Source organism: Pistacia vera, unplaced genomic scaffold (genome assembly GCF_008641045.1).
Source record: "Pistacia vera cultivar Batoury unplaced genomic scaffold, PisVer_v2 Contig78, whole genome shotgun sequence".
In the NCBI taxonomy this organism is placed as follows: domain Eukaryota; kingdom Viridiplantae; phylum Streptophyta; class Magnoliopsida; order Sapindales; family Anacardiaceae; genus Pistacia; species Pistacia vera.
In genome coordinates, this window is record NW_022196645.1 from 1,196,098 (window position 1) to 1,221,397 (window position 25,300).

The 25,300-nt window shown below is 34.7% G+C and overlaps 3 protein-coding genes across 4 annotated transcripts in view; 1 reads left to right on the forward strand and 2 right to left on the reverse strand.

Moving 5' to 3' along the window:
• LOC116116557 (TMV resistance protein N-like) overlaps positions 1-18,379 on the reverse strand; it is a 48,309-nt gene extending 29,930 nt beyond the window's left edge. The window contains exon 1 of the mRNA XM_031402619.1: positions 18,238-18,379. The gene's annotated coding sequence lies outside the window, so the exon portion shown is untranslated. The remainder of the gene's footprint in view (positions 1-18,237) is intronic.
• Positions 8,403-9,885, forward strand: LOC116116558 (zinc finger CCCH domain-containing protein 44-like). Of its 2 annotated transcripts, none has more exons than XM_031402620.1 (4): positions 8,403-8,810; positions 9,324-9,403; positions 9,461-9,667; positions 9,822-9,885. In XM_031402620.1, exons 1-3 carry the CDS (start codon positions 8,716-8,718, stop codon positions 9,601-9,603), a joined length of 318 nt encoding a protein of 105 aa, XP_031258480.1. In that variant the 5' UTR covers positions 8,403-8,715; the 3' UTR covers positions 9,604-9,667; positions 9,822-9,885. The 2 variants fall into 2 exon arrangements, with proteins under 2 accessions (XP_031258480.1, XP_031258481.1); XM_031402621.1 differs by having other exon boundaries at positions 9,781-9,870.
• Positions 12,012-14,092, reverse strand: LOC116116615 (TMV resistance protein N-like). Its single transcript, XM_031402677.1, has 3 exons — positions 13,907-14,092; positions 12,708-13,760; positions 12,012-12,626 (listed from the first exon to the last, which is right to left on the reverse strand). Exons 1-3 carry the CDS (start codon positions 14,090-14,092, stop codon positions 12,012-12,014), a joined length of 1,854 nt encoding a protein of 617 aa, XP_031258537.1.
• Positions 18,380-25,300: the final 6,921 nt, after the last annotated feature.

The following is a 25,300-nucleotide window of genomic DNA, read 5'->3' on the forward strand; positions in this document are numbered from 1 at the left end:
CTCCTGCAAAATGATCAATTTACCCCTGAACCGTTAATCCATGATTTTCGTCACTTTAAGGGTGAGATTAGAATAAATAGAACTTGGGGTACCAACCTGATTTTTGTTAAACCTTGGTTGGGAAATGTCGTTTACTCTATTTTAATTATTCCACTTTTTGGAATAATTCTTTAAAACCATATGAGGTTTGGCCGCGTTGACTGGTATACTTACACCCACACTTTTTCCTTTCTTCTTCTTCTGCACTCCCAATTTCTCTTCTTCTTCTTCAGTCCCATTTTCTTCAAAACTACTCTCACAACTTCTTTTCTAATAAAATTTATATGTGTTGTTTTATTTTTCTAATATGATTTACCTACCACATGAGAAAGAGAGAATAGTTTAAATTGTTTATAAATAAAAATCTTGAATTATAGATGAAAGATATTATTTGTATTTTTGAATTATTCTTCTTAGTTCATTTACAACACTTTTAGTTTGTTCTTTTTAAAAAAATTATTAAATATATCAATAAGGTCGTTTTGGATTCACCGATTGTTCGCTCCTTAATTCTCACAGTCTTCAAAGAAAACTATACAGGAAAGAGTGGAGTAAATACCACCAAAGGTTCAATAAGTTTCCAGGAAATTACACCTCTCTCTGAGTCTTTGATTTTCCAAGAAGTTTTAGAGAAAATTACACAACAACTATTCAGTCTTTGAATTATCTTTTTCTTTTTCCTAAGCGAGCATGTCAGTACATGTGATTCACTCTATATAATTAAATGCTATTATGCAGACCCATGTGCATGCCTTTATTTTTATTTTTTTATTTGATAATTAAATGCTATAATTAAACTCTGTACAACAGACCCATGTGCATGCTTTCATCTCACCTCTTTCATAGCCTTTTAGTTGACGCCGAGTCTTTCTGGTTTTCTTTCTTTAAGAAGTTCTGAGTAATTTCTTCAAAGAATATTCCAAATTTCCTTTAAGTTTCTTCGTATACGAAACGCTGATTCAATAATTCAATCACACTACTTATTAATAATTGGGCCTATTATTGAATATGCCAAGAGAAGGACACGTGTCTCTTACTCTATTATTAATAACTGGCCCTTATTATCAATTAAAATATTTATTAAGGTATTAAAATTTAACATGCATACACAAAATAAACTAGGGTTAGAACAAAAAAAATTGATTAGAGAAACGGGTTCACAAACACATTTAGAAGAATTAATTATATAACAAATATGGAGCTCATTTGTTTTATTATTTTTGATATGATTTTAGGAATAATATTGGGTAGTTGAATAGAGGAATATTACGAGATAAAATTTAAAAATGTATAAAAAAACCTCATAGGTTTGTTAATTTAACTAAACACTCCAATATATAAAATTTTTGTAAATTGACAAAAATACCCCCACCACCAGTAGTGCCAGATTCCGGCCACCACTGCCAGAATCTGGTTGGAAAATTGTGTTACACCACAGACCGGTCGGATCTGACAAGTAGGGCATTGATATGGCATTTTCCGGCCAGATCCACGTTGACAGCTGAAAAACTCTACCTTTGATGGCCAAAGATATGGCCGTCATTGTTTGTCAATGATGGCCAAGATTTGGCCGTCGTTGACCGTCAGTGACAGCCAAGATGGCCATTTCTTTGGCCATCGCTAACAGCCAGATCAGTGAATTACCGATCATTTCCAATGGTGGTGTAAACTGTTGCGACAGATTCTGGCTCCTACCAGTGGTGGTTGCCAGAATCTGGCAAGTAAGGGTGGGTGGGGGTGTTTTGGTTCATTTTTAAACTTTTTTCTAGAGGTATTTGATGAAATTAATAAACTTAAGGGTATTATAGGTAATTAAAAAAATAGATTAATATTTTTCAAATAATGTGTCAAACAATATTTGGAAAATAGGATTGGGAATATGGGTAGAAATAATAAAACAAACGGAGTCATAGGGTTTCAACAAAACAAAATAAAGATTAAAGACTTCAAAATTTTTCATTAGAAGTTTATTCCTTGAAGTCTCTTTTTGTACAAAAAGATGATTCCTTCAAGTTTCTTTGTACACATCCTCAATCTTATCATAAATTTCTTATTTCAAATAATTTCATTATTTATATAGGTGATTATTGATTATTACAAAAATATTGATAAATCATTTGGAAATAATATTTATTTAGTTAATAATTTGTTTGTCAATTGATTAAAGTTTTATCAATATTATATTATTGTGATAATGATAATATTATAAGTATGATGATTTTTATAAAATCTATGATAAAATAACACTTTATCACTATTATGTAAAATTTAATCACATAAAATATTGTATCATAAATCTGATAATCTAAATAAATAAATAAATGTATATTTATATATTATTATGGGCCTATTTAACATGCGCTCGGTCTTCTTGGACATTTTCTCAAATAATTCTAAATTCACCACTCTTATGGGTTTCATACTTTAACCTACCCTATTCCATTGGGCTTTCTGGCCTAATAAAATTTTTATAATTATTATTAATAACAATTAAGATAAATGGATATGGAATTGGTAATTTTTATGAATGTGCCAATAAAAATTCCTATGTTTATGTCAATTTTATGTATAATTCCAACAAGAAATTGTTTTTATTTAACAGTAAACTAAGTTTATATATGAGTTTTGGGTTGATTTTATATATCACAAATTATTTGATTGAAATAAAATAATGAATTTTACGTTAAGTTATGCATGTAATTGTGTTAGTTTAACCACCACTGGATGACCTAATGGTAAAAAGTAAATGAAGATACCTTGAAATAATGAATATTAGGAAATGGACCACAAAAATACAGGAAAGAAGCGAAAATATTTCAAATAGTTATTTTCATCAGAGTTTCAATATGATTAGGTAAAATAAAATGTTGATTTTGTCATTTCTTACATTTATTGTAATTTAAATTTAATATTTTAATAGTATGTTTTATAAAAATAATTAATAATAATTAAAAAAAAAAAGAATCAAAGGAATTGTGGTTGGATGACAAGACTATAGTCGTTTAAGTAGGTTATCCAAATATTTTGTGTTCTAGTATCCGTAATGGCTCCTTATCACATTTGTGACTATATAACTTTCACAATATCCATTTCTTTTTCATTGATATGAATCAAGCAATTAAGAATAGTCAATTATAAAATTCCAATATTTATTAATTTTATATATAATTATCCATTATAATTAAGTTATCCAGCATATTACATAATTATAAACACTCCCTTTTTACCCTTGTATTATTTGCAAAAGTAGCTTTTTACCCTTTTTATTATATTTAAAAAAGGCAAAAATTAGAGACAAATTTAAGCTTAATAAAAAAAAAGCATCTACAATTTTTTAATTAAAATTACTACAATTTTAAATTACAAAAAAAAAAAAAAATGAATAATGTACATTCAAATTTTTATATTCGGAATTTTATATTGCAATTACTTGAATATCTTTTCATCGATATTTTGTTAATTATGCAAGATCAAGTCATTAGCTATAGGGGGTAAATGTAATTTCTTAAAATGTCAAGGCATAAAGTTATGTATCTATAATTCGATTCGAATACTAAATTGGATAGCGCCAATATAGCCTTAATAATTTAGTCCTTGATTGTGATTTGGAAAAGCGTAATATCTCAATGTAATTTTCCCTTTGCGAGACTGATTTTTTTTTTTTTTTTTTTTGATTTTTTTCTATAGAGAATAATTTCAAGAAGATTTTCCATCTAATTCATGCTTTGAGCCAGACGCCATTTAATGCTTACTCAAGACTCAATGTCATATGTCCAATCATTTTGATTCTTTTTCATATTTACAAGAGTAAACGACACATTCGCACCCAAGGTTTGTCGAAATCCTATTGATACCCAAGTTTCATTTATTCCAATTCCTATAATAACACTGTTAGTAAATTTTAGGATAGAGATGATGTAATTACCATAATGCCCTTAACCCTAAATTAATAAATTATGTTTTAGCCCTTAAATTACTAAAATTATAAAATTAACTATCTTATTTTCAAATTACTTCCATTACACCCTCGGTGACTGCGCACCCTCTCGGTTTTTGCCGGATCTGGGCTATTTCTAATGGCGTTGAACCCCCTGGTCACCTTCGTCAACTTTCCTATCGTTCGTCATCCAAACCCCTTTGGTTCCTGACTTATTGGCCCCTCCGATCACTGGCATAGTAAGGCTTATGGTTTCGCTGGATTCCAGTGACAAAAATCCAATTGGACATCACCATTGCAACTAGCGTCTCCAACTCTCTAAAACTCACATATCCCCAACAACCGTTTAGTCGCCATTCGCCAATGGAGACTGATAAAAACCAGTCGCATGCGACGGCTGTCGTGGTTGGCGATCGATGAGTGATGAGCGTTTAGTTGCATTCGCCAATGGAGACTGATAAAAACCAGTCGCATGCGACAGCTGTCGTGGTTGGCGATCGATGAATGATGAGGGGTTGTGAGGGGTAAGATTTTATAGAGGGGAGGATGGAGGTTCAAATGGTGGTGACAGGGGTGATTTTGGGTGGAAGAATAGTCAGAAAATGGTGAAAAACATTGGGGGCGATGTTGACTAACATGCATGGAGCACTGTTAGGGGCGGCTATCTACTAATGTGCGCCTCCTCCTGCAAAATGATCAATTTACCCCTGAACCGTTATATCCAATGATTTTCGTCACTTTAAGGGTGAGAATTAGAATAAATAGAACTTGGGGTACCAACCTGGAATTTTGTTAAACCTTGGTTGGGAATATGTCGTTTACTCTATTTATAATTATTCCACTTTTTGGAATAATTCTTTAAAACCATATGAGGTTTGGCCGCGTTGACATGGTATACTTACACCCACAACTTTTTCCTCTTCTTCTTCTTCTGCACTCCCAATTTCTTCTTCTTCTTCTTCAGTCCCATTTTCTTCAAAACTACTCTCACAACTTCTTTTCTAATAATAAATTTATAGGTGTGTGATTTTATTTTTCTAATATGATTTACTATGGATTATGGGTCTATGATTATGTTTTTGAAATGAATTTATGATTTTACTATTAAATGTTTTGAGATGAAGACGAGTTTATGATTTTGTTGCTTGAATGGAGTAGATCGTGAATGTGTTTTTGTCCAGTCGGAGGGTGCTTTGGATGTGGGCCAATGTTTGCTGTGGGCAGGTTGGGTGTGTGGGTTTTGGCTTCTGTTTTTCGATTTATCGAGGTTGGCAATGGGGCATTTTGCTCTTGTCCTTTTCTAGTAGGTCTAGTTTTAAGTTTTGGATTTAAAGGGATCAACAATGCTACAGACACCGATGTTTTTACACCGAAATTTTGTACCGGTTTATGTATATACTGACTCAGACCAATCAACGTATTTTACGTTATTAAATTTTTTCTAATGAACGGCTGTCCATAACATATGGACAGGAGTCCATTTACTACGAATGAGACGTCCTCATTTAAAGGATGCCCGTCCCATTGGTAAATGAAATAAAAAATTTTAAAATTTTAAAAAAATTTGGAATGAACGCCCGTCCACAATGAATGGACGCCCGTCCATTGTTAAGGACGGTCGTCCGTATGTAATGGACGCCCGTCCATAAAGGATGGACGGCCGTCCTTTATTTTTGGATGGGCGTCCCTTCTCTAATTAAAAAGCTTCAAGTTGACTCCTTAGTTTATCAACAGAGGCTTTTTTTCTTCAAGCTGATATTTAGCCTCTGAAACTCACACGACGTCCAGCTTATCTACTCGACCCATTCCTGCTCATCACGTCCAGCTCTAAGCATGCCACGTTCTCTGCATGCGCAGACTCTTCACTTCTTTTAAATCCTCATAATCTCTCCATGATCAGATCACTTCGAAGGAAAGCTGAAGTTGCAGAGTGAGTTGAAAATGCCAAGCCTTACAATTGGAGATACCTGTCCCAACCTTGATGTCGAAACCACCCAAGGAAAGATGAAGATCCATGACTACGTTGGCAATGGCTGGGTCCTTCTCTTCTCTCACCCCGGTTGGTTAATATTGGTTTCATTTGGTGGTTTTAATATTGTTTTTACCTTCTTCTCTCACCCCATAAAAATTGTTGAGAAGATAATAAACATCCCACACAGTAGCATCAAAAGGCAAATACAGGATTAATAAACCAGTTACAACAACTGGCTGTCAAAGGATCAACCAAAAAACAAAAATCCCAACAACCCAAACAACAGCCATTTCCATACATTTCTTTTCCGCTTGATTTCTAAACCCACCATCATATCGACCAGGCAAGAGAATACAAGTTCTAAAATGGAGGTTAACAGGCAAAGGTGTAACCAGAACAGCCATATTCCTGCTCGTCACATCCAGCACTAACCAGAACAGCCGTATTCCTGCTCGTCACGTCCAGCACTAAGCATGCCACGTTCTCTGCATGCGTAGACTCTTCACTTCTTTTAAATCCTCGTAATCTCTCCACCATCAGATCACTTCCAATTCCGATTCCAGTAAATCCTAGTGGAATTCCGATTCCGGTATTTTATCTATTCACCCTTAGATCACTGAAACTCGCTTTCAAGATCTCTCTCGGCTAAATCAAAGCAAACCTTTATTGCAAAGATGACTCTGACTCCGACTTCGTTCCTGCCTTCAGACTGGTATGACTCTGACTACCGAATCTTGGCCACCATGCCCACTTCTCTCCAATGCCTCCTTCCTTTCCTGAAAGTGCTTAAGAAGGAGTTGGCAGTTAAGAACCAAGGCAGTGAAATCGAGACAATCGGAAGAGAGTTTAGTTAGGAGTCCGAGTTCCATCCTATAAGTTGGATGAAGGGACCAAAGGTAGTTCTCTTTGCCCTTAGTCTAGTCTTGGTTCAGTGAATAGGGAAATACAGACTGAAGCAGAGAGAGAACAAAATATTGGTCTGATGGTGAAGTACCCAGCAGAAGGTAAAGCTAGGAAAGACCACCACAAAAGCTTAAAAAGGGAGAAACTTCTCCAATAGAGGATTCTTGATGAGTTCTCTGCAGATTTGTCCCTGGAGGATGATCTGATGGAGGAAGACTTGAAGGTTGGTGGGTCAAGCAGTCAGACCTAGGTTAAAGAAAATGAGCCAAAGTTTCAAGTTCAGTTAGGTAACTTACCTAAGAAGGTGGATTGCTTTGGATGCTTCCTGTTTAAAGTAAGGACTATGCTCCATGGAAGGCCATGAAGAAGAAGAAGAAGTGGGGTACGTCCAAATTGTTTTGTTTAAAAAAAAAACAATGGATGCCCGTCCAAACTTTATGGACGGCCATCCATATTAACTGGACGGACGTCCTTTTTTTTTTTTTTAAACAAAACAATTTTTTATGGACGGTCATCCGAAATCGTTGGACGACCGTTCATTTATATCAGTATTCAATCATCCAACGTGGCGGCCTTCACGTGTTTCGGTGCAATTTTTCGGTAGATATAACATTTTTCTAAAGGGATAGGGTGTTTTTGCCTTTACAATCATTTAACAGATTTCATTAATAGATATTAATAGAAAGTAGGTAATTGTCATTTTGAAACTTTTCGGGTAATGAATTGTCCTTTTGAACTGTTTGGGTGGTGAATTGTCTTTAAAGCAAACTTTGGAAAGAGTTGTCCGGCCTTATTTGTATCATCATATTTTACACGATGGCTGGTGTTGTCATGCTCTTGGGAAGGTGCAATACAAATTAAGTGGCAATCACTATAATTAAAATTTTTAATCTATGATTTTCTTAAACCAAAATATTTAAAACCAACACAAAAAGATTTGATAAACATTAAAACAATAATCAACATATGAATAACGGTACTTTTCATTTGAATCATTAAATTATGCTCTATCTAACTTTTTTTTTTTTTTAAATTTCAAGGCTCTATAAAAGGTTATATTATCCGTAGATTACCTTACTTTAATTATAAAAGGTTTTATTTATTTTCGAAAAAGGTAAAGGATTAAATTTTCATTAAATTTTCTTCTTATTTTCGAGACAGATTTTATTTCTTTTTTTTGGGGTTTTTCCAGAGAATATTTCCAGAAAAATATCCCCGAGAAACCGTCATTAAGTGCTCATAAAACTATTTCTATTCTCTGTTTCAACTTGCCTCAAAGGCTCCATTTTTGGCCTGTAGTTCTCGGTTTCTTCAGCCGCAGTGGTCATTTGCTCTGTTTCGAATGGGTTTGTGTTCTTGTTTTTGATTTTGTTCTAGTTTTGGACTGAGAATCATGGCATTTGCATTTGAAAAATGACGACTTTATTTATTTTGAGTTTTTTTAAATCAAAATCCATTTGATTATTTATCAAAAACCCATTTGATAATCACATGCAAAACTGAAGCTTGTTTATAAAAGTTCAAAGTTTCCCTTTTTTTGGGTTTTTTTTTTAAGGGATTTTGGTGTTGTTTTAGTGAGATTTTTCTCCATTAATTCGTTCAAAGTTCTAGTTGTTTTTTTTTTAGTCAAATGAAGCTTAGATTATGAGTCAAAAGGCTAATGATCAAAGTTCCTAAAAGTCCATAACTTTTACTTTTTTCTTTGTTGAGGTGGGGATTATTTTTTACGCACTGGTTATCGTGAATATCAGAAATTGCAAGATTTTCTCATTGATTTTGCCGGTTTAGGAGAAGTTCTTTCAATCAATCCCTTGGGTTGGTCTTGAAATTGCATTTTGGGATTAAAGTTGAGAGCTTTTGGAAGATGGGAAGAAGAAATAAATTAAAGAAGGAAGAAATAGCCGAGGATTGGTGCTTCATCTGCAAGGATGGCGGCTCTCTCAGGATTTGTGACTACAGGTAAGCTTCAGAAACATTCTATAAGCATTTATATCAGATTTTCAGAGCAAAAATTGTCAGGTTTTGGTTGGTCCTTTGGAAGAATTTCTGGTGCCCTTCTTATTAGGAATGAAGGGATAGATCTGTCTTTTCACTGTGTGCCTTAATTCACCCATGTGATGAAATCAGGTTGCTGATGCTGGTTCTAAGATTGGTTTTGCTTTTATTGTATTATTTTATCTCTTCGGAGCACTATTTTTTTTTCTTTTTATTATATTTCCCATCTACTTTTTGATAAGCCTAAAATGACTTTTATTTGAAGGTTTGAATATTCAATTTTTTTTCTCCCTTATTGACAAGAAAGAAATTGCTTTAGAAACTTCTAAAACATTAATCTGCCCTTCAGAAATATTACAACGCACATGGATATCTGATGCTAATTTTAATGTTGTCTCGTCGCTATATCCTCTTACTTTCATGCCTTGATAGAGGATGTTGTCTATCCCATTAACTTGTCACAGCCATTGCTTGCAGGGACTGTCTTAAGTCTTATCATCCGGACTGTTTAGGCCAGGATGATTCTCTACTGGAAAGTAAAGATCAGTGGGCTTGTGGTAAGTTACTGTTATCATTTGTAATGATTTCTATGTTCATTCTAATATAGTCACCAGACCATTCGCCTTTCCAAGTGAAGCACTTTGCTAATGGAGCTCCAAAAGAATCAGACATGGTCGTGAAAACATGTTCCATATCATTGAAAGTAGAACCAGGTTCAAATGCTGTTGTTATCAAGAATCTTTACCTTGTCTTGTGATCCTATCATGGGGAATCGCATGAAGAATTTGGGAATTCCTGGTTTAATTTACACAATTGAATCAGTATGCATTCCTCAAATACCTTTAGCGCTGATATCATATTAAGTAATTAAAGGTTCCGAAAACTTAAAACCTATTAGATAAAGGGTTTTATTTTGTTTTGTTTCTTATGAAAGTTTTCTTGTTTATGTTGATGCATGCATGGTGAAAAATGTAGCCATTGGAAGGGTTTGGAGTGGCCAAAGTTGTGGCTTCAGGGCATCCAGAATTTAAGCAAGTGGTTGTTGTTTGCAAGGAGTAATGTCATTCAAGCCTTGTTTCAATTGAATTATCATTTTTCCACTCTTCAATTGTATTATCTGTCTATTCAGAATATTTTCTCCCAATTTCTTCTCACATTTATCCAATTAAAAAATATCGAGGATTGGAATTTGTGTCTTAATTTAAATAAAATTTTAAGCTAAAAGATCACATACCATTTATTATCATAGCAGTTGTCTACTACAATTGTTAGAATCTATCTGGCTAAGCTATCTGCCTTCTTTTGATTGTATATTTTTTTTTTCCACTGTTTTTTTGTATTTTATTTGACTTTGCATTTAGTTCTCCAGGTATTTCCTTTATTCTAGGAGTCAGTTTAGATTTTAATTGAAGTTTATACATTCAACTCCTGTACTCTATATGTATTCAATTACATCAATGAAATACTCTAATATATAATCAATTACATCATTAAATTAAGTGGTGGGAAAATATTCTCTCAACTTCTACTCTTATTATTGCAATTTGTATTATCTATCTATTTAGATAAGCTGTTTGTTATTAATATTGCAGTTGTTAGAATCCTAAGATATAGGCTCCGTTTGATTCACAATTTTTTGCAATGTTCTAAAAAGGTCAAGGGCCCAGTTCATAGTTTGACCTGCTCAACCGGTCGATCTGATGGCGTCAGCTATACAAATTTTTTTTAGAATTACAAATTAGTCCCTTAATTTGTATTATACACAAAATACCCCTAAACTATAGTTTGTAGTTTGTTTCTTACTTACAAAGTGGTAGTATAATTAATCTATAGTTTGTAGGTTTTAATTTGTTTCTTACTCACCCATCTGTAGTATTTGGAAATTCATCTGTAGTATTTAGATTTTTGTCCTTAGGGTTTTACTTCTAGGATTCCACCCTAAGCACGTTTTGACAGTTTAAAGACTCATAATAGTATTTAACTAACATTTTACTCTTCTATCGAAGTGTTATGAAATATCACACCTAATATCTATTTAATTTGGTCTAGACTATTATAAATATATGCATATATCTCATATGTTTTGGTCGTATTTATTTATTGGTAAGGTGTTTTAAAATAATAGATCCATGAACAGAAATTTGGTTTAAAGCTGTAATATGATGATTTTCCGTCATTGTCGGGCTTTACTTTCTGTGAAAAATTTTGAAATAGCCTCCTCTTTTTTTTTTTTTTTTTTTTTTTTTAAAGAATTTCACAATGAGAACCTTAGGGATTGTTTTTTATTTACATTTAATTTTATTGTTATTACATTCCTAAATAAAAATAAGTAAATAGCAGTTAACAAGATTTTTATTCATACTAATTTGTATACTGATACACTAACATTCATTTTTATTTATTTAATAAGATATTTATATTAAAAAAAATTTAAAAACTAGTTTAACATTCATTTTGAAATTATAGAATACTCTGTAGCATTTTCTTCATCTTAATTTTTTCTTTTAATATTTGCATTATTTATATCAATATTTATGATATTTATATAGTAATTAATTAGAAGATACTTGAATGGAAGATATATTAATTAAAAAAACTAATTATAATTATGATTTTATACTTTAAATAAACAGTAAAGATTAGTATACCGTAACTTAAAATTTTAATTTTATTTTTTGACACTCTTTGTGAAACGTTCATATGTTATAAACTAGCGGTGACAAGATAGATCAATAATGATAGACGATTTATAAGGTGTGTCAAAAAAATAAGTAAAAAATTTAAGTTACAATATCCTGACCCAATAAATAATTATAATCGTACCATGAAATTTTTTTTTTAATCATTCAATATAATATTATAATTTGAAATATAAAATTAAATTAAATATACAAAAATCAATTGAAAATATTTAATAATATTATTTTTAAATCCAGAAATTATTTAAGAAAATATAAATAATATCCATAAATTTTAATTATTAATTTGTTTAATAGTATATAAAGAGAAAGAAACAAAAATTGTCCCCACTTGGAATAAGGAGTCCCACGCCTCTCCATGGCAAATAATCCAGTATATGTTATAGCAAAGCCCAATGCAAAAAACAGAAAGCCCACAACAGCCCATAAAAAAAAAATTATTACCACACGTCAACTTATGAGCTCTTCAATCTTCATCATGAGCTGAAAAATATATATCATCTGCGTCTTCTGCCCCATCACAGTCAACATCCGCCGTTGATCCAAGAAAATCTTCATCCAACTCATATGAATTCCAAAAACTAGAGCTACTGCATTTCTTGGCCCTTGGCTTCAACTCTTCAATTTCTTTCTCATATATTGGATGTATCCCACACTTCTTCACCTTTAATCCTGGACCACGTAATTTAAATGAAAGCTCAACAAAATCTTGATTGAGTGCACTAGCACAAAAATAGAACAGCCAAAGATGGTCTAACACAGCCTTGCCCAAATTGTTTTCAAACTGAATCCAAGGTTCATTTAATGGATCGATATTTGTCAGTTCGCAGCCAATCCCATGGCTGCCAATGTAATAACCTTTACTAGGGGTAAGCTGATGCTCATGGACATAAAAAACACAACAGACAGCATATCCCACCATCTTGTTATCACAAGAATCTGGAGGCCTTTCTATTTTAATTGAAGAAGTCTCACTCTGATGTTGGAACCACTCTGGAATTTCACTTCCAGGAATAACCATCTGAAATTCATTAATCCACTGACAATGCCACCAAGGTCTGTTTGTTGGCTTTGACATTGCCTGCACTTAGAAAAAGAAAGAAAAGTTGTACAATAATGTTTAACTCAAAAGATGAAGAGAGAGAAAGAGAAAGACACTGACCTTAAGGAATTCTCTGGGCATTGAAGATGCCTGATTGTTGTAGCAAATCAATTTCAAGCAGTTTACACATGAAAATGTTGACAACGTGGAATTGCATAACCTTAATGTATTTGATGTTGTTTCCAGTGCTACACAACCATCTACTTTAATATGTCTTATCTTGGATGGAAGTTCTGGTAGAGATTGAAGTCTCTTACAACCGTCCAAGTAAAGATAGCGAAGCTTAGAAAGACTATTGATGCTTCCAGGTAGTGAAACAAAATTGTTTTTGCGTAGTCCTAGAAACCGTAATGAAGGAAAGCTATAGAAAAAGTCATTTGGAATCGCTCCTTCCTCCATATTGCAGTCACTCATAACCAATCTGTACAAAGATCTGCCAAAACCTGACAAAGTGGGCAATCTAAAAGTCTTGAGGAAGAGTGAAGACAAAGATGTTGCTAGTGGCCTTTTGCATCCACGAAATTTTAAACATACAAGATTCTTCATAAGAAAAATGGACGCCATTGGTCGTCTTATCGCAGTTCCGCCTACATCAAGTGTCGATAGCTTTTCAACTTGCCCCAAAGTCTCTGGCAAGTTATCAAGTTTGGAGCATCCAGAAAGGTCAAAATTTGTAAGAGATTTCAAACCATTTATAGTGACCGGAAGACTCACAAGATTTTTGCAGTAATTCAACTCAAAATATTTAAGCCCACGCAAAAGTTCAATTGACATTGGCAGTCCCTTAATAGCAGTATTGTTTAAACAAATGCTATATAGACAATCCATACTTCCTACAATCTCTGGAAACTTCTCCAATTTATAGCAAAAAGATAGAACAAGTCTTTCTAGAGATTCCATATGCATCTGGTTTGGAAGAGTTGTAAGACTTGTACAAAATGTCATATACAAATAAGTAATCTTTTTGTGAACTAACAAAGACGGGTGAATTTCACCCAACATTTTACATCCTTCAAGAATCACCTCTTTGAGATTTGGGGCAAATGTGAAATCTGGTGTTTTGATTAGGTACTTACAATCTCCAAAACTGATGGATTCCAAATTGTTGAAAGACTGTTAAAAGAGGAAAAAAAAAAAAAAAAGTTAGACAAAGATGTGGGATGTCATAATTTTCCATATTTATTATCAAGTTTGGAGCATCCAGAAAGTGTAAATGTTTGAAGAGATTCCAAACCATTTATAGTGACTAGAAGACTCACAAGATTTTTGCAGTGTTTCAAAGTAAAATCTTCAAGCCCACTCAAAAGTTCAATTGACATTGGCAGTGCTTTAATAGCAGTTCCGTATAAACAAATGCCACGTAGACAATCCATACTTCCTGCAATCTCTGGAAACTTCTCCAATTTGCAGCAACCAGATAGAAGAAGTTTTTCTAGAGATTCCATATGAATCTGGTTTGGTAGAGTTGTAAGACTTGTACAACCACACATATTCAAATAAGTAATCTTTTTGTGAACCAACAAAGACGGGTGAATCTCACGCAATATTTTACATCCTTCAAGAATCACCTTTTTGAGATTTGGGGCAAATGTGAAGTCTGGTGTTTTGGTTAGGTCTTACACTTACCAAACCTGATGGCTGCCAAATTGTTGAAAGGCTATTAAAAGAAAAAAAAAAAAAAGTTAGACAAAGATGTGGGATGTCTAATTTTCCATATTTATTAAACAATAAAAAAACAGAAAATATTTCATATATAGTTATTTAATTCATAAAACCTTAAATAGGAAAGTGTATTGAACTAATCTTACAGTTATCCCCGCTGCAATTGTTTGAAGTGGCTGGAGTCATTCAGCTCAATACTTTTGTCCAATGCAAATTGGGTGGTAAGGATTTAAAGGAGATCCCTTTCCAATCAAGTAAACGCAAGTTATGGGAAGGTAATCACGGCCTTCTGGAAGTTGAACATTGCGTATCTTGAGTAATCTAGATTGATCATTTTCGCTCCTGTTTAGCACAACCACTGTGCATCTTTTCTTCGAACCCTTGAGTATTATGGCCTTCCCCCAACTTCGGTTCCCTTGCAATAAAAGCCGAAACCCCCACACCCGCGGGCGGAGAGCCCGCCCGTTCGCCTTCACCCCCTGCATTCTCTCTTCGCTTGCGTTGCAGTCTACTTGCACAACCCAGTAGCCCACCCTTTCTCCGTTTGCTATTACCCTTTTACTCTAATCTACAGAAGTATGTTCTTTTACCTCCTTCGGCCCTTTGTTACCCCCTCTGTTTCCGTCTGTTCTATTTAACCTTGTTGAACTATCTCGGTTTTTTATATTTTTTTCCATTTTCACTGTCTCCGTCATTTTCCCCCCATCTCCTATAAATTGTGTAAGTTTGTGATTTTCCATCGATATAGAAATGTTTCCTAACCTGCTACTCCCAGCTTTCCGGCGGCAGACGGCGCCTTTTTTCCGATACCATCTTTCTTGGCTTTCCTTCTTTTTGAGGACACAGAGCCATATGACGCCCTACTTTCTCCCAGATTTTTTTTCCCTCTGCCCGCTACAGGGCGCGAGCGTCTTCTCCTGCACTGTCACAGCCCCGCAACCGGCCTCGTTGTTGTTTCCTCTCTGGGAAAGGCGAGAGAGATGTTCCCGTCACGCCGCTATCTTACTTCTTTGTTAGCTGCTCCTGTCTTCATCGTCTCGCCCACTCCGCGGCGAGCGCGGACACGCACTCCCTAACATTACATCACCCCCCCCCTCCTTAATGTGTGAGTGAAGACGCAACGATCGCACCGCAGCGTGGGTCGGCAGCTTCTGACCCGAGCCCCTCGCTCCCTGGACAGTACCCGGAGCGACAACGGATAGAAGTCCGAAGGGCAGACAACCCTACCGCGCGACCCCCACACCCCAACAAAAGGCAAAGCGACAGACAGACACCTTCCCTGCACTAGCTCCTCCTATAGAGAAGAGAGGTCTTGAATAAGTTAAAGCCAACCCCAATGTGTGCGACGCACCGAACACCACTACCGCACACGGGTCTGCAGCTTCTCAGAGCCCCGACCGAGCGACGGCCCCGAAGCACGAGGTAGGGAGCGGGCCGGACGGAGCATAGGGGTAGACACACGGACCTGTTCCACGCGCCGCCGCTTGTTCTCTGAGAGCCCGGTGGAGGTCCGCGAATCGAGCAGGCGGAGTGAGAGTCGGAGACCAGAAGGTAGAAGACTAGTTTAAGAGAGAGCTGAGAGACCACAATCTACTGCCATTTTAGTCGGCAGAGCATCGGGGAGTCAACTCTCCTTGACAATTGTTGACCCATTTGTGGAACAATAAGTGCATCCATAATAAGAGCATCTAAAATATATTGAGGATTTATCGTTAGAACATCTATTCCAACAATTGGAGAAAAATCACAACTTTCAAGAATTCTTGTCAAATAATCTCTATTCTCTCAAAAGAAAACATGCTATACAAGAAATATTTTTTTCTCTGATTCTTCCAACCATCAAAAAGCCATTTGAAGTACCTCCAGTATTCTTTCTATCAATCTCTTTTAGTCTTGCAATGACATCTTTCCAACATGAACTTCTTCCACAAAAAAGAGCCCAAAACTTTAAGAGCTAATGGAGACCACTAGCATAATGTACAAACACATTTCGGATAGCTCCTAAAACTTTCTGAAGGTTGATGTTTCTGAAAGGCTTTTGAAATGAATAATTGGAGGGCTTCATCATATTAATTTCTCAGCCTATAACACATCATCTACCATGGATTTCAACAATCCTTGTTCTTGATGTATTATGATCTACTATGCCCATGCCAATACACAGCGCTAGCTTAATTTTCTAATTGCTCTAGATTGTTTACTCATCTATAAAAATAAGAAACCTTTACACGACAACACCCTACTTATCATGTTTGTTCTATCAAAGACATTGTACTGTTGATGTCATCTTTTCCCATATCCAGAATTGTGAAAAGAAGCATTTTGTAAAGAAACTAGACCTTTTTCAGAAATTCTGTAACATTAGCCAAAAAACTACTACCTTCAAATTTATCGAAAACAAATCATAGGCAACCTAGCAATTGATGTCTTGCCATCCCTCCATTCACAAATCCCAACTCTATACGAACATCATGTGACTCAAGACTTATAATCTCTCTAGTTCCTCCAATCGTGAACCTATGCCCTAGGTTCTCAACACTTGCGTATTTTGAAAAGCATAAGTTGCTGATATTCCTCACATTTTTGAATAAATTGTGACTTTACCTGAAGAGTGGGAAAAGATCAAGAAAAAATTGTGGTTACAATTTATAACTAAACTAGTCATGAATATACTAAGAATATAATGCGTATCATAGAAATATCTATGTACAATATAGGTTTATACACATGAAACTTTCTTTTTTTTTTTTACTTTTTTGAGGTCGTGCAATGTCCTATAGATGATTTTCTATACTTTTGTATTATATACTAATGTCTTAGTTACAATAACAAGGAAAATGAATAAAGAGTATCATGCTTGTCTAAGAAAAACCAAGTTATTAATTACTGGCCTCCGTCATTTTCTATCATGACTCGGTGAAATATGAAAAAGCTTGTTTTATTAATTATCTTTTACATTAATTAACTTAGTATCAAATACTATCTATATAAATAAGAATTGGTAATTAAATATTTCATGTACGAATTCTTTTAAATTTTAATAAAGATAAACTTGGTTTGAACACAAAATTCAATGTTAATTTGTAGTATCAACACTCACGACTGGTGCATCTAAACAATAAGTCATGAACATCATTTTCATAATTCATTTTGATAACAAAGCTTTCACTTAAGAAAGAAGAAATAATTGTCACATACTCACCTTTAAGTCAAATCCAGCAGATTGGCCACGTTTGTCAAAGCATTTCTCCAAGTCGCAACCTTCTAATATCCTCTCTATAAGCTCTCAGTCTGACAAAAGCGTCTTGAAATTGTCTGTTTGATGTCTAACCACGGAAGGATCCGTGATAGAAAATGGGGAAATTTTTTATTCTTGCAATGAACAATTTGAACAAGTCATCTAAACACCATGAGAAAGAAGCATAGTTTATCGAGAAAACAACAACGCAGATCTGATTCTTCAATTGCATGAAGGAGCTCTGGTGCAATGGATTTTCCTCTTCAAGTTCTTTGTCATCCCTAAAAAAAAACAGTCCTTTTGGACGAAAGCAGTATACAAATGATCTATGAGTTCTTCCTTGTGTCTTCACCTCTAAAGCTTAGAAAGACATCATATTTCCCAGGACAAGAAGAAGTGTTGATGAAGAGGTTGTTTGCATGATGAGTTTACAAGTTTGTTGATATTGTAAATGCAAGCAATTACGTCCTCTATAGAAACTAAAAAATTAATGGAAAGGCACTTAACTTCTTGCAGACCATCTATATGTATTTTCAATTTCCAAGAAAATAAAAAAGAAAAGAAAAAGAAAACAAAACAACAACAAATTTTCTGTGCATTAACCCAATCATAAACAGAACAACAACACAAAAATCACATTTTATCCATGCTGTAACATAAACTACAAAAAGAACAAAAAGAGACAATTACCTCCAGAAGCAGAAACAGTCGCAAATGTTAGCCCTCTCTTAAACAGCTCAGCAATGAACAAAGTCCAATCTCGCGACTCAACAGCCTAACTCGTGAGTCGAAATCGCTTCAAAGCCTCCAAAGTCGGAAAAACTCCGTGACAACAACTTAAACCTGTTGCACAACATTTTTAACCAACCAAAAATCCAAACTCGCCAACCTTAAGTCCAACCCGTCACTGTAACTCACCGTCAACACTCAAAAATCATCAAAAATTGTATTTTCAATTTCCAGAAATAATATAAAAGAAAAAAAGAAAAAAGAAGACATAATTTAAATCTTGTAAATCTAAAAAAACATGATCAGCTAGCTTGTTAAAAAAATATTTAATGTTTCACTCTTAAGCAAACTACAAAAAAAGTTGAAAAATTAAGAAATCAAAGATGTTGAGAAATTGAACTTAGAGTGCTATGAGGGTGTCACTGCAGTTGTATGAGAAAGTGTTTTTGGAGTGATCAGTTTCAATTGGGTAATTGTTTCAAAGAAAGAAATGTCTGTCAAAATTTCTTCGATTTCTCTCTTCTTAATTTTCACGCTCTTTTAAAAAATATATAGAGAGGAAGGTAGAGGCTAGAGCGATACCACTCACTTTCAAGAAGTTTTGAGGAAATTACACAAAGGACTATTCTCTCCAGTCTTTGAATTTACTTTATGACAAGTCTTTGAATTACCTTTACTTCCCTATGCGCGAGCATGACATGTGCCGCTTTCTGATTTGTTTTTTTTTTTTTTTTTTTTAATTTGATAATTAAATGTTACTTTTATTCTCAACCCAATAAGTAATGGGAATGCTTTTTGTACTCACATAATCACACTAGAAGACATGTACTGTTCTCTGGTCCTCCCTTGTCCCCATCAAAAACCAAGACCAAGACTATCTCACGTCTTTTATAGACTTTTAACCTCAATCACATCCTTTATTCCTATTTAAGCTATATAGATATCTATATAATAATATTTTATTAGATGATATACAAATAACGTGTTATAGAGTAATTTATTCGAAAATTTTCCACGTAGATTCCATTAGAGGGTATGAAAATGAAGCGCACAGGTGGAGGCAATAACTACTTATTATGACAAAGCCCACATGAGAGAGAGAGAGAGAGAGAGAATAGTTTAAATTGTTTATAAATAAAAATCTTGAATTATAGATGAAAGATATTATTTGTATTTTTGAATTATTCTTATTAGTTCATTTACAACACTTTTAGTTTGTTTTTTTTTTTAAATTATTAAATATATCAATAAAGTCGTTTTAGATTTACCAATTTGTACGTATCTCAATTAATCTTTCAAAGTCTTAAAATTGATAATCAAGTAAACGTCCCATACCATACATAGCTTAATGAATTGTGACAATAGGATGACAGTGATAAATTAAAAATTAGATTTATGATAATTGTATACTTTTTAATGGGTCCTAGATAGATATATAGATAATCAAGATCCTAAGATGCTTTTTATCCCACTTAGATGCTTTTTATCCCACTTAAACATATTACATATCTTTTATTATAATGTGGGGAAATTAAAAAATTGGTATCATCTATTTGGAATTAAAGTGCTGCTAAAACCCTATTGCTTGACTTTGACAAAAACGTGTTTCACACAGTAAGATTTTTTTCTGCAAAATTTCATTACAATTATTAATGCTTTTCTTTTGTGATTTTTACTTTCACACGCTATCAAAATTCTTGTTGTTTCTTTGCAAATACGTGTTGTTCTAATCCAACAGCAACAAGAAAGAAGGTGTTGACCCATGTCATATATGACTGTTGAAATCCACAACCAACACATGTAATAAAATAAAATAAAAAAGTAAATAAAACATTTTGATTTATCTTGGTTCATTTTGATTAAAGAATTATATTCATCATTCAAATAAAGATTTTGTATTAAGTTTCAGAACTCTACAGCAATTACAAATCTATAATAACGGTAACTCACTCTCTATTTTTTTAACTAGATTTCTCATTGTTAATAAATTAATAACAAATCAAATCACTGATTAAACTTATCAAATATGGGAGCGGGATCACCGAATGCATTTGGGTATAAGACTTTAAATCCATACAAAGTATAAACCATATCTAACCGTTTAGCAAACAATTTGACATCATAAAATACGATCGTTTTGGATTCAAAGATTTTTCACTCCTTAATTCTCACACTCTTCAAATAAAACTATACAGGAAAGAGTGGAGTGAACACCACCGAACTTCACACACATCCCTCTGAGTCTTTTGATTTTCCAAGAAGTTCCAGAAAATTAGACAACAACTATTCAGTCTCTGACTTATGACAAATTTTTGAATTACATTTTTACTTTTTCCTGCATGTGATTCACCCAACTCTATATACAGCAGACCCATGTGCATGCTTTCATCATTCATGCTTTTTTTTTTTTAATTTGATAATTAAATGCTATATTGTTACTTTTTTGCCTTTGACAAACACAGTACGATTTTTTACTGTTATTAATTTCTACTTTATCATACCAACAACCTTACTAGAGGTTTGCTGGAAATTTCATTACAATTATTAATTTTTACTTTATCAGAATTTTCCCTTTTTCTTTCTTGACTTTTGACAAACACAGTATTAGAAATCGCGTCCACAGCTATGCCAAATTCTGGTCATTTCTTCACAAATACGTGTCGCTGCTCTAATCTAAAAACAACACGAAAGAACGTGTCAGACAAAGAGTTATCGTTTAACAAACAATCTGACGCCATACAACAGCGTCATTTTGGATTCACAAAATTTCTTCAATTTTTCTCTCTTCATAATTTTCACACTCTTAAAAAAAGTAATAATAATAAATAAACTACCACCAAACTCCCAAGAAAGATTTGAGGAAATTACACATCAATTATTTTCTCTCCGAGTCCTTGAATTTCCACTTTATGATGAGTCTTTGGATTACCTTTTTTACTTTTTCAGCATGTCATGTGCATGCTTTCATGCTTTTTTTTTTTTTTTTTTTTTTTTTTTTTAAAGGGAAAATGACTTACTAATACCTAAAATTTATCGAAACGATAAGTTAGTACTCAAAAGGTTTTTAAATGACAAATAGATATCTTCTGTCATGTTCTATTAGTGATTTTTTGAAATGACAGTAAATTGAAATGACAAATAAATCTCGTCTCCTCTCTCTTCTCAAGTAAACTTGCCCAATGGTGCCTCCTCTGCCATAACTGGCATAGGTTCCACCCAACTTTCAGCGCACATGCATGTTAAAAACATACTCTATGCTTCCTCTTTCCATGTCAATTTACTGTCAGTTAGTCAACTCACTGCTACCTTAAATTGTTCTATTCACTTCTTTCCTACTTTTTGTGTATTACAGGACCTAACTTCGAAGAAGATGATTGGTTTGGGGAAGCAACTTAATGGCTTGTACTACTTCGTGCCATCAATAAAGTGTGCATCACCTACCACATCTATCACTTATCATGTAGATTCCACTCCAAAAATTCCATGGCCCCAGTGGTTAGGACATCCCTCCAAGGCACTTTCACAGTTTTTGAGTCATGTTATTCCTTCATTTGTATTTAATTCTCAACATTTGTGTGAAACTTGCCATTTGGCTAAGCAAACACGACTACCTTTTTCTTCTAGTATGATTCAAACTTTACATTCTTTTGATCTTCTTCATTGTGATATTTGGGGACCCTTTCATACTGCAACTCATACAAGGGCACATTATTTTTTAACCATTGTCGATGACTATACCAGATTCACATGGATATTTCTCATGCAATTCAAATCGGAAACACAAGGGTTTCTAAAAACCTTCATCTCTTTTGTTAATACTTAGTTCAATTGCCAAGTTAAATGTATTCGTAGTGATAATGGCTCAGAATTCATATCCATGAAACAATATTTTCCCAATCTTGGCATATCATTTCAAAGCTCTTGTCCATCTACACCTCAACAAAACGGTGTAGTTGAATGAAAGCATCAACATCTCTTAAAAGTTGGCAGAGCCTTAAGAATTGATGCTAATCTTCCATTATAATTTTGGGGAGAAAGTTTACTTACTGCCACCTACCTTATCAATCGACTTCCTACCCCTGTGCTGCAACACAAATCTCCCTATGAAATGTTGTATAACAAGCCACCCATTTACTCTCACTTGAGAGTGTTTGGATGTCTTTGTTATGCAACAAATCTGTACCCCACTCACAAATTTGACTCTCGCGCCAGAAAATGCATCTTTGTTGGCTATCCCATTGGACAAAAAGCTTACCACTTATATGATCTCCAAACCCACCAATTTTTCTCAAGTCGAGATGTCATTTGTCATAAGGAAATTTTTCCTTTTCATACCATAACATTCTCACCTGCTATCACTATTTCTCAACCTGAAATAATCGAATATTCTACTGAGTCAACTCCTTTTACAAATCCTTCTACAGCCTCATTACCCGAGACCACTTCCACAGAAAATTTCTCTTCTGCTATCTCATCTCTCATTCCCAGCCCCTCCTCCTCCTCCCACTTCCTCATTACCTGAAACCGCTTCCACAGAAAATTTCTCTTCTCCTATCTCATCCCCAACCCCTCTTCCTCGTTGAAGTGAATGCATCAGAAAACCATATATTCTTCTTCAAGTTTTTCATTGTGGACAGGTGAGTACAATGCCATCAAATGCAACCTCCAACTAGAAATCTTCAACCAAGTCAGGTACTCGGTACTCTTTAAGTAACTACATTTCATATGATTCCTTATCTTCTAATCATAAACACTTTGTCAATGCCATCTCAAGTGTTCTCGAACCAACCTCATATGCGCAGGTTGTATTGGATCCGAAATGGCAAGAGGCCATGCAACGTGAACTTGATGCACTTACTACTTAAAAGACATGGTCTTTGGTTCCTTTCCCTACTGGTCATCGTCCCATTGGTAACAAATGGGTATATCGTATAAAATACAATTCCAATGGCACGATTGAACGCTACAAAGCACGGTTAGTTGCAAAAGGATTTTCTCAATAAGAAGGCTTTGATTACACTGAAACATTTGCACCTGTTGCCAAGTTAACAATTGTTCGATGTCTTCTTGCTGTTGCTGCGGCCAAACAATGGCCATTACACCAAATGGATGTGACCAATGCCTTCCTCCATGGTGATTTGGAGGAAGAGGTATATATGATTCCACCACCGGGTCTTTGTTGACAAGGGGAGAAGCTTGTATGTCGACTGCATAAGTCCCTCTATGGACTTAAGCAAGCCCCTCACAATTGGTTTGCAAAATTCTCTCATGCTATCAAAAAGGCTGGTTTTGTTCAATCACATTCATATTATTCTTTGTTTGTGAAAACTAAAGGTCTATCTAAAACTATGGTGCTCATCTATGTAGATGACATAGTGATAACAGGCAATGATGCTACTGCTATACAGAATCTCAAAGAATTTTTGCATCAACAATTTCACATCAAAGATCTCGGTTCTTTAAAGTTTTTTCTTGGCTAAGAAGTTGCAAGGTCCAAAGAAGGCATTGTAATCTCTTAACGAAAATATACCTTAGAGATTATAGATGATGTTGGTTACTTAGGTGCTCAACTTTTGAATTTTCCAATGGAAGTAAATCTAAAGCTCACAGATGATCAAGGTGATTTGCTACATGATCTAGAACGCTATAGGAGATTAGTTGGACAATTAATCTACCTCACAATCACAAGACTAGACATCACATACTCAGTCAATATCCTAAGCCAATTTGTGCATGCACCAAGAAAGCCTCACTGGGATGCAGCTCTTTGCATTATTAAATACCTTAAAGGAAGTCCAGGTTTGGCTTGCTGTTTTCATCAAGCAATTTTTTCAACTTGAAGGCTTATTGTGATGCAAATTGGGCAAACTGTCCTATGACTTGAAGATCAACTACAGGTTATTATGTGTACTTGGGAAATTCACTGATTTCATGGAAGGCCAAGAAGCAGAAAACAATCTCTAGATCATCCTCGGAAGCTGAGTACATGTCCATGGCAGCAGCAACTTGTGAATTGACTTGGCTCAAATTTTTGCTTAATGACATGCAGATTTTCATAGGACCAGCAAATTTACTATGTGATAATCAAGCTGCTCTTCATATAGCAGTAAATCCAGTATATCATGAGCGCACCAAACACATAGAACTCGATTGTCATGTTGTAAGAGAAAAGATACAAGAAGGTCAAATTGTTACAAAATTTGTTCCATCTCATTTGCAGTTGGCAGATGTTTTCACAAAAGCTCTTGGAGGAAACGTGTTTAAGGACTTAAGAAGCAAGTTGAACATGCTGGATAGAGCTGGGCAAGGGACCGATCCCTTGCGGGCCCAGGCCTGGGCCCGTTTGGGACTGGTCCCAAATGGGACCAGTCACTCATGGGCCTGGGACTTGGGACCGGTCCCAGGCCCATGAGAAAAACCAGGACCCGGACTAGGCCTTAGGCCTGGTCGGGACTGGTCCCATGGGCCCAGGACTGGTCCTAGGATCGGTCCCATGGGCCTTGGACAATTTCATTTTCTCCCTCAATTTTTTAATATTTTGGGGGCAAAACGAGATTTTATAGGGGGTTTTTAGTATTTTTTAGGGGTAAAATTTATAAATTTTATAAATTTTTTAGACCTGGAAGATTTTTTTTTTTAATAAATTTTGTAAAATTTTATTTTAGCCCTCGTAATTTATATCTATTTAAAATTAACAGGGGGTTTTATGTAATTTGGTAGGGGACTACATTGAAAAAAATACAAATTTTTTTGGGCCCAGGCCTTGGAGGAGAGCCCAGGCCCTCCTCCTTAGGCCTGGTCCCGTTTTGGGACCAGACCTCCTAGGTCCGGTCCTCTCAAGGACCGGTCCTAGGACCGGGTTTTAGAGCTGGGCTTTTGGGCCCGGTCCCAAATGCCTAACTCTAATGCTGGATATACATGTTCCAACTTGGAGGGGAGTGTTAAGATTTATTGAGATTGGATTAACGTTAATTTTGGAGATAATCTCTACTGCACAGATTTAGGAATTTGTAATCCCTTCTTT

Bases quoted from the DNA above. Each gene is read 5' to 3' on its own strand.
- LOC116116615 (XM_031402677.1), bottom strand. From the start codon at position 14,092: ATGGAATCTCTAGAAAAACTTCTTCTATCTGGTTGCTGCAAATTGGAG. The intron at 13,761-13,906 runs GTGAGTCTTCTA...CTCTTTTAACAG, and splicing joins TGAAACACTGCAAAAATCTT to TCTTTCAACAATTTGGAATC. The intron at 12,627-12,707 runs GTCAGTGTCTTT...TTCTAAGTGCAG, and splicing joins TGCCCAGAGAATTCCTTAAG to GCAATGTCAAAGCCAACAAA.
- LOC116116558 (XM_031402620.1), top strand. From the start codon at position 8,716: ATGGGAAGAAGAAATAAATTAAAGAAGGAAGAAATAGCCGAGGATTGG. The intron at 8,811-9,323 runs GTAAGCTTCAGA...CATTGCTTGCAG, and splicing joins CTCAGGATTTGTGACTACAG to GGACTGTCTTAAGTCTTATC. The intron at 9,404-9,460 runs GTAAGTTACTGT...TATAGTCACCAG, and splicing joins TAAAGATCAGTGGGCTTGTG to ACCATTCGCCTTTCCAAGTG.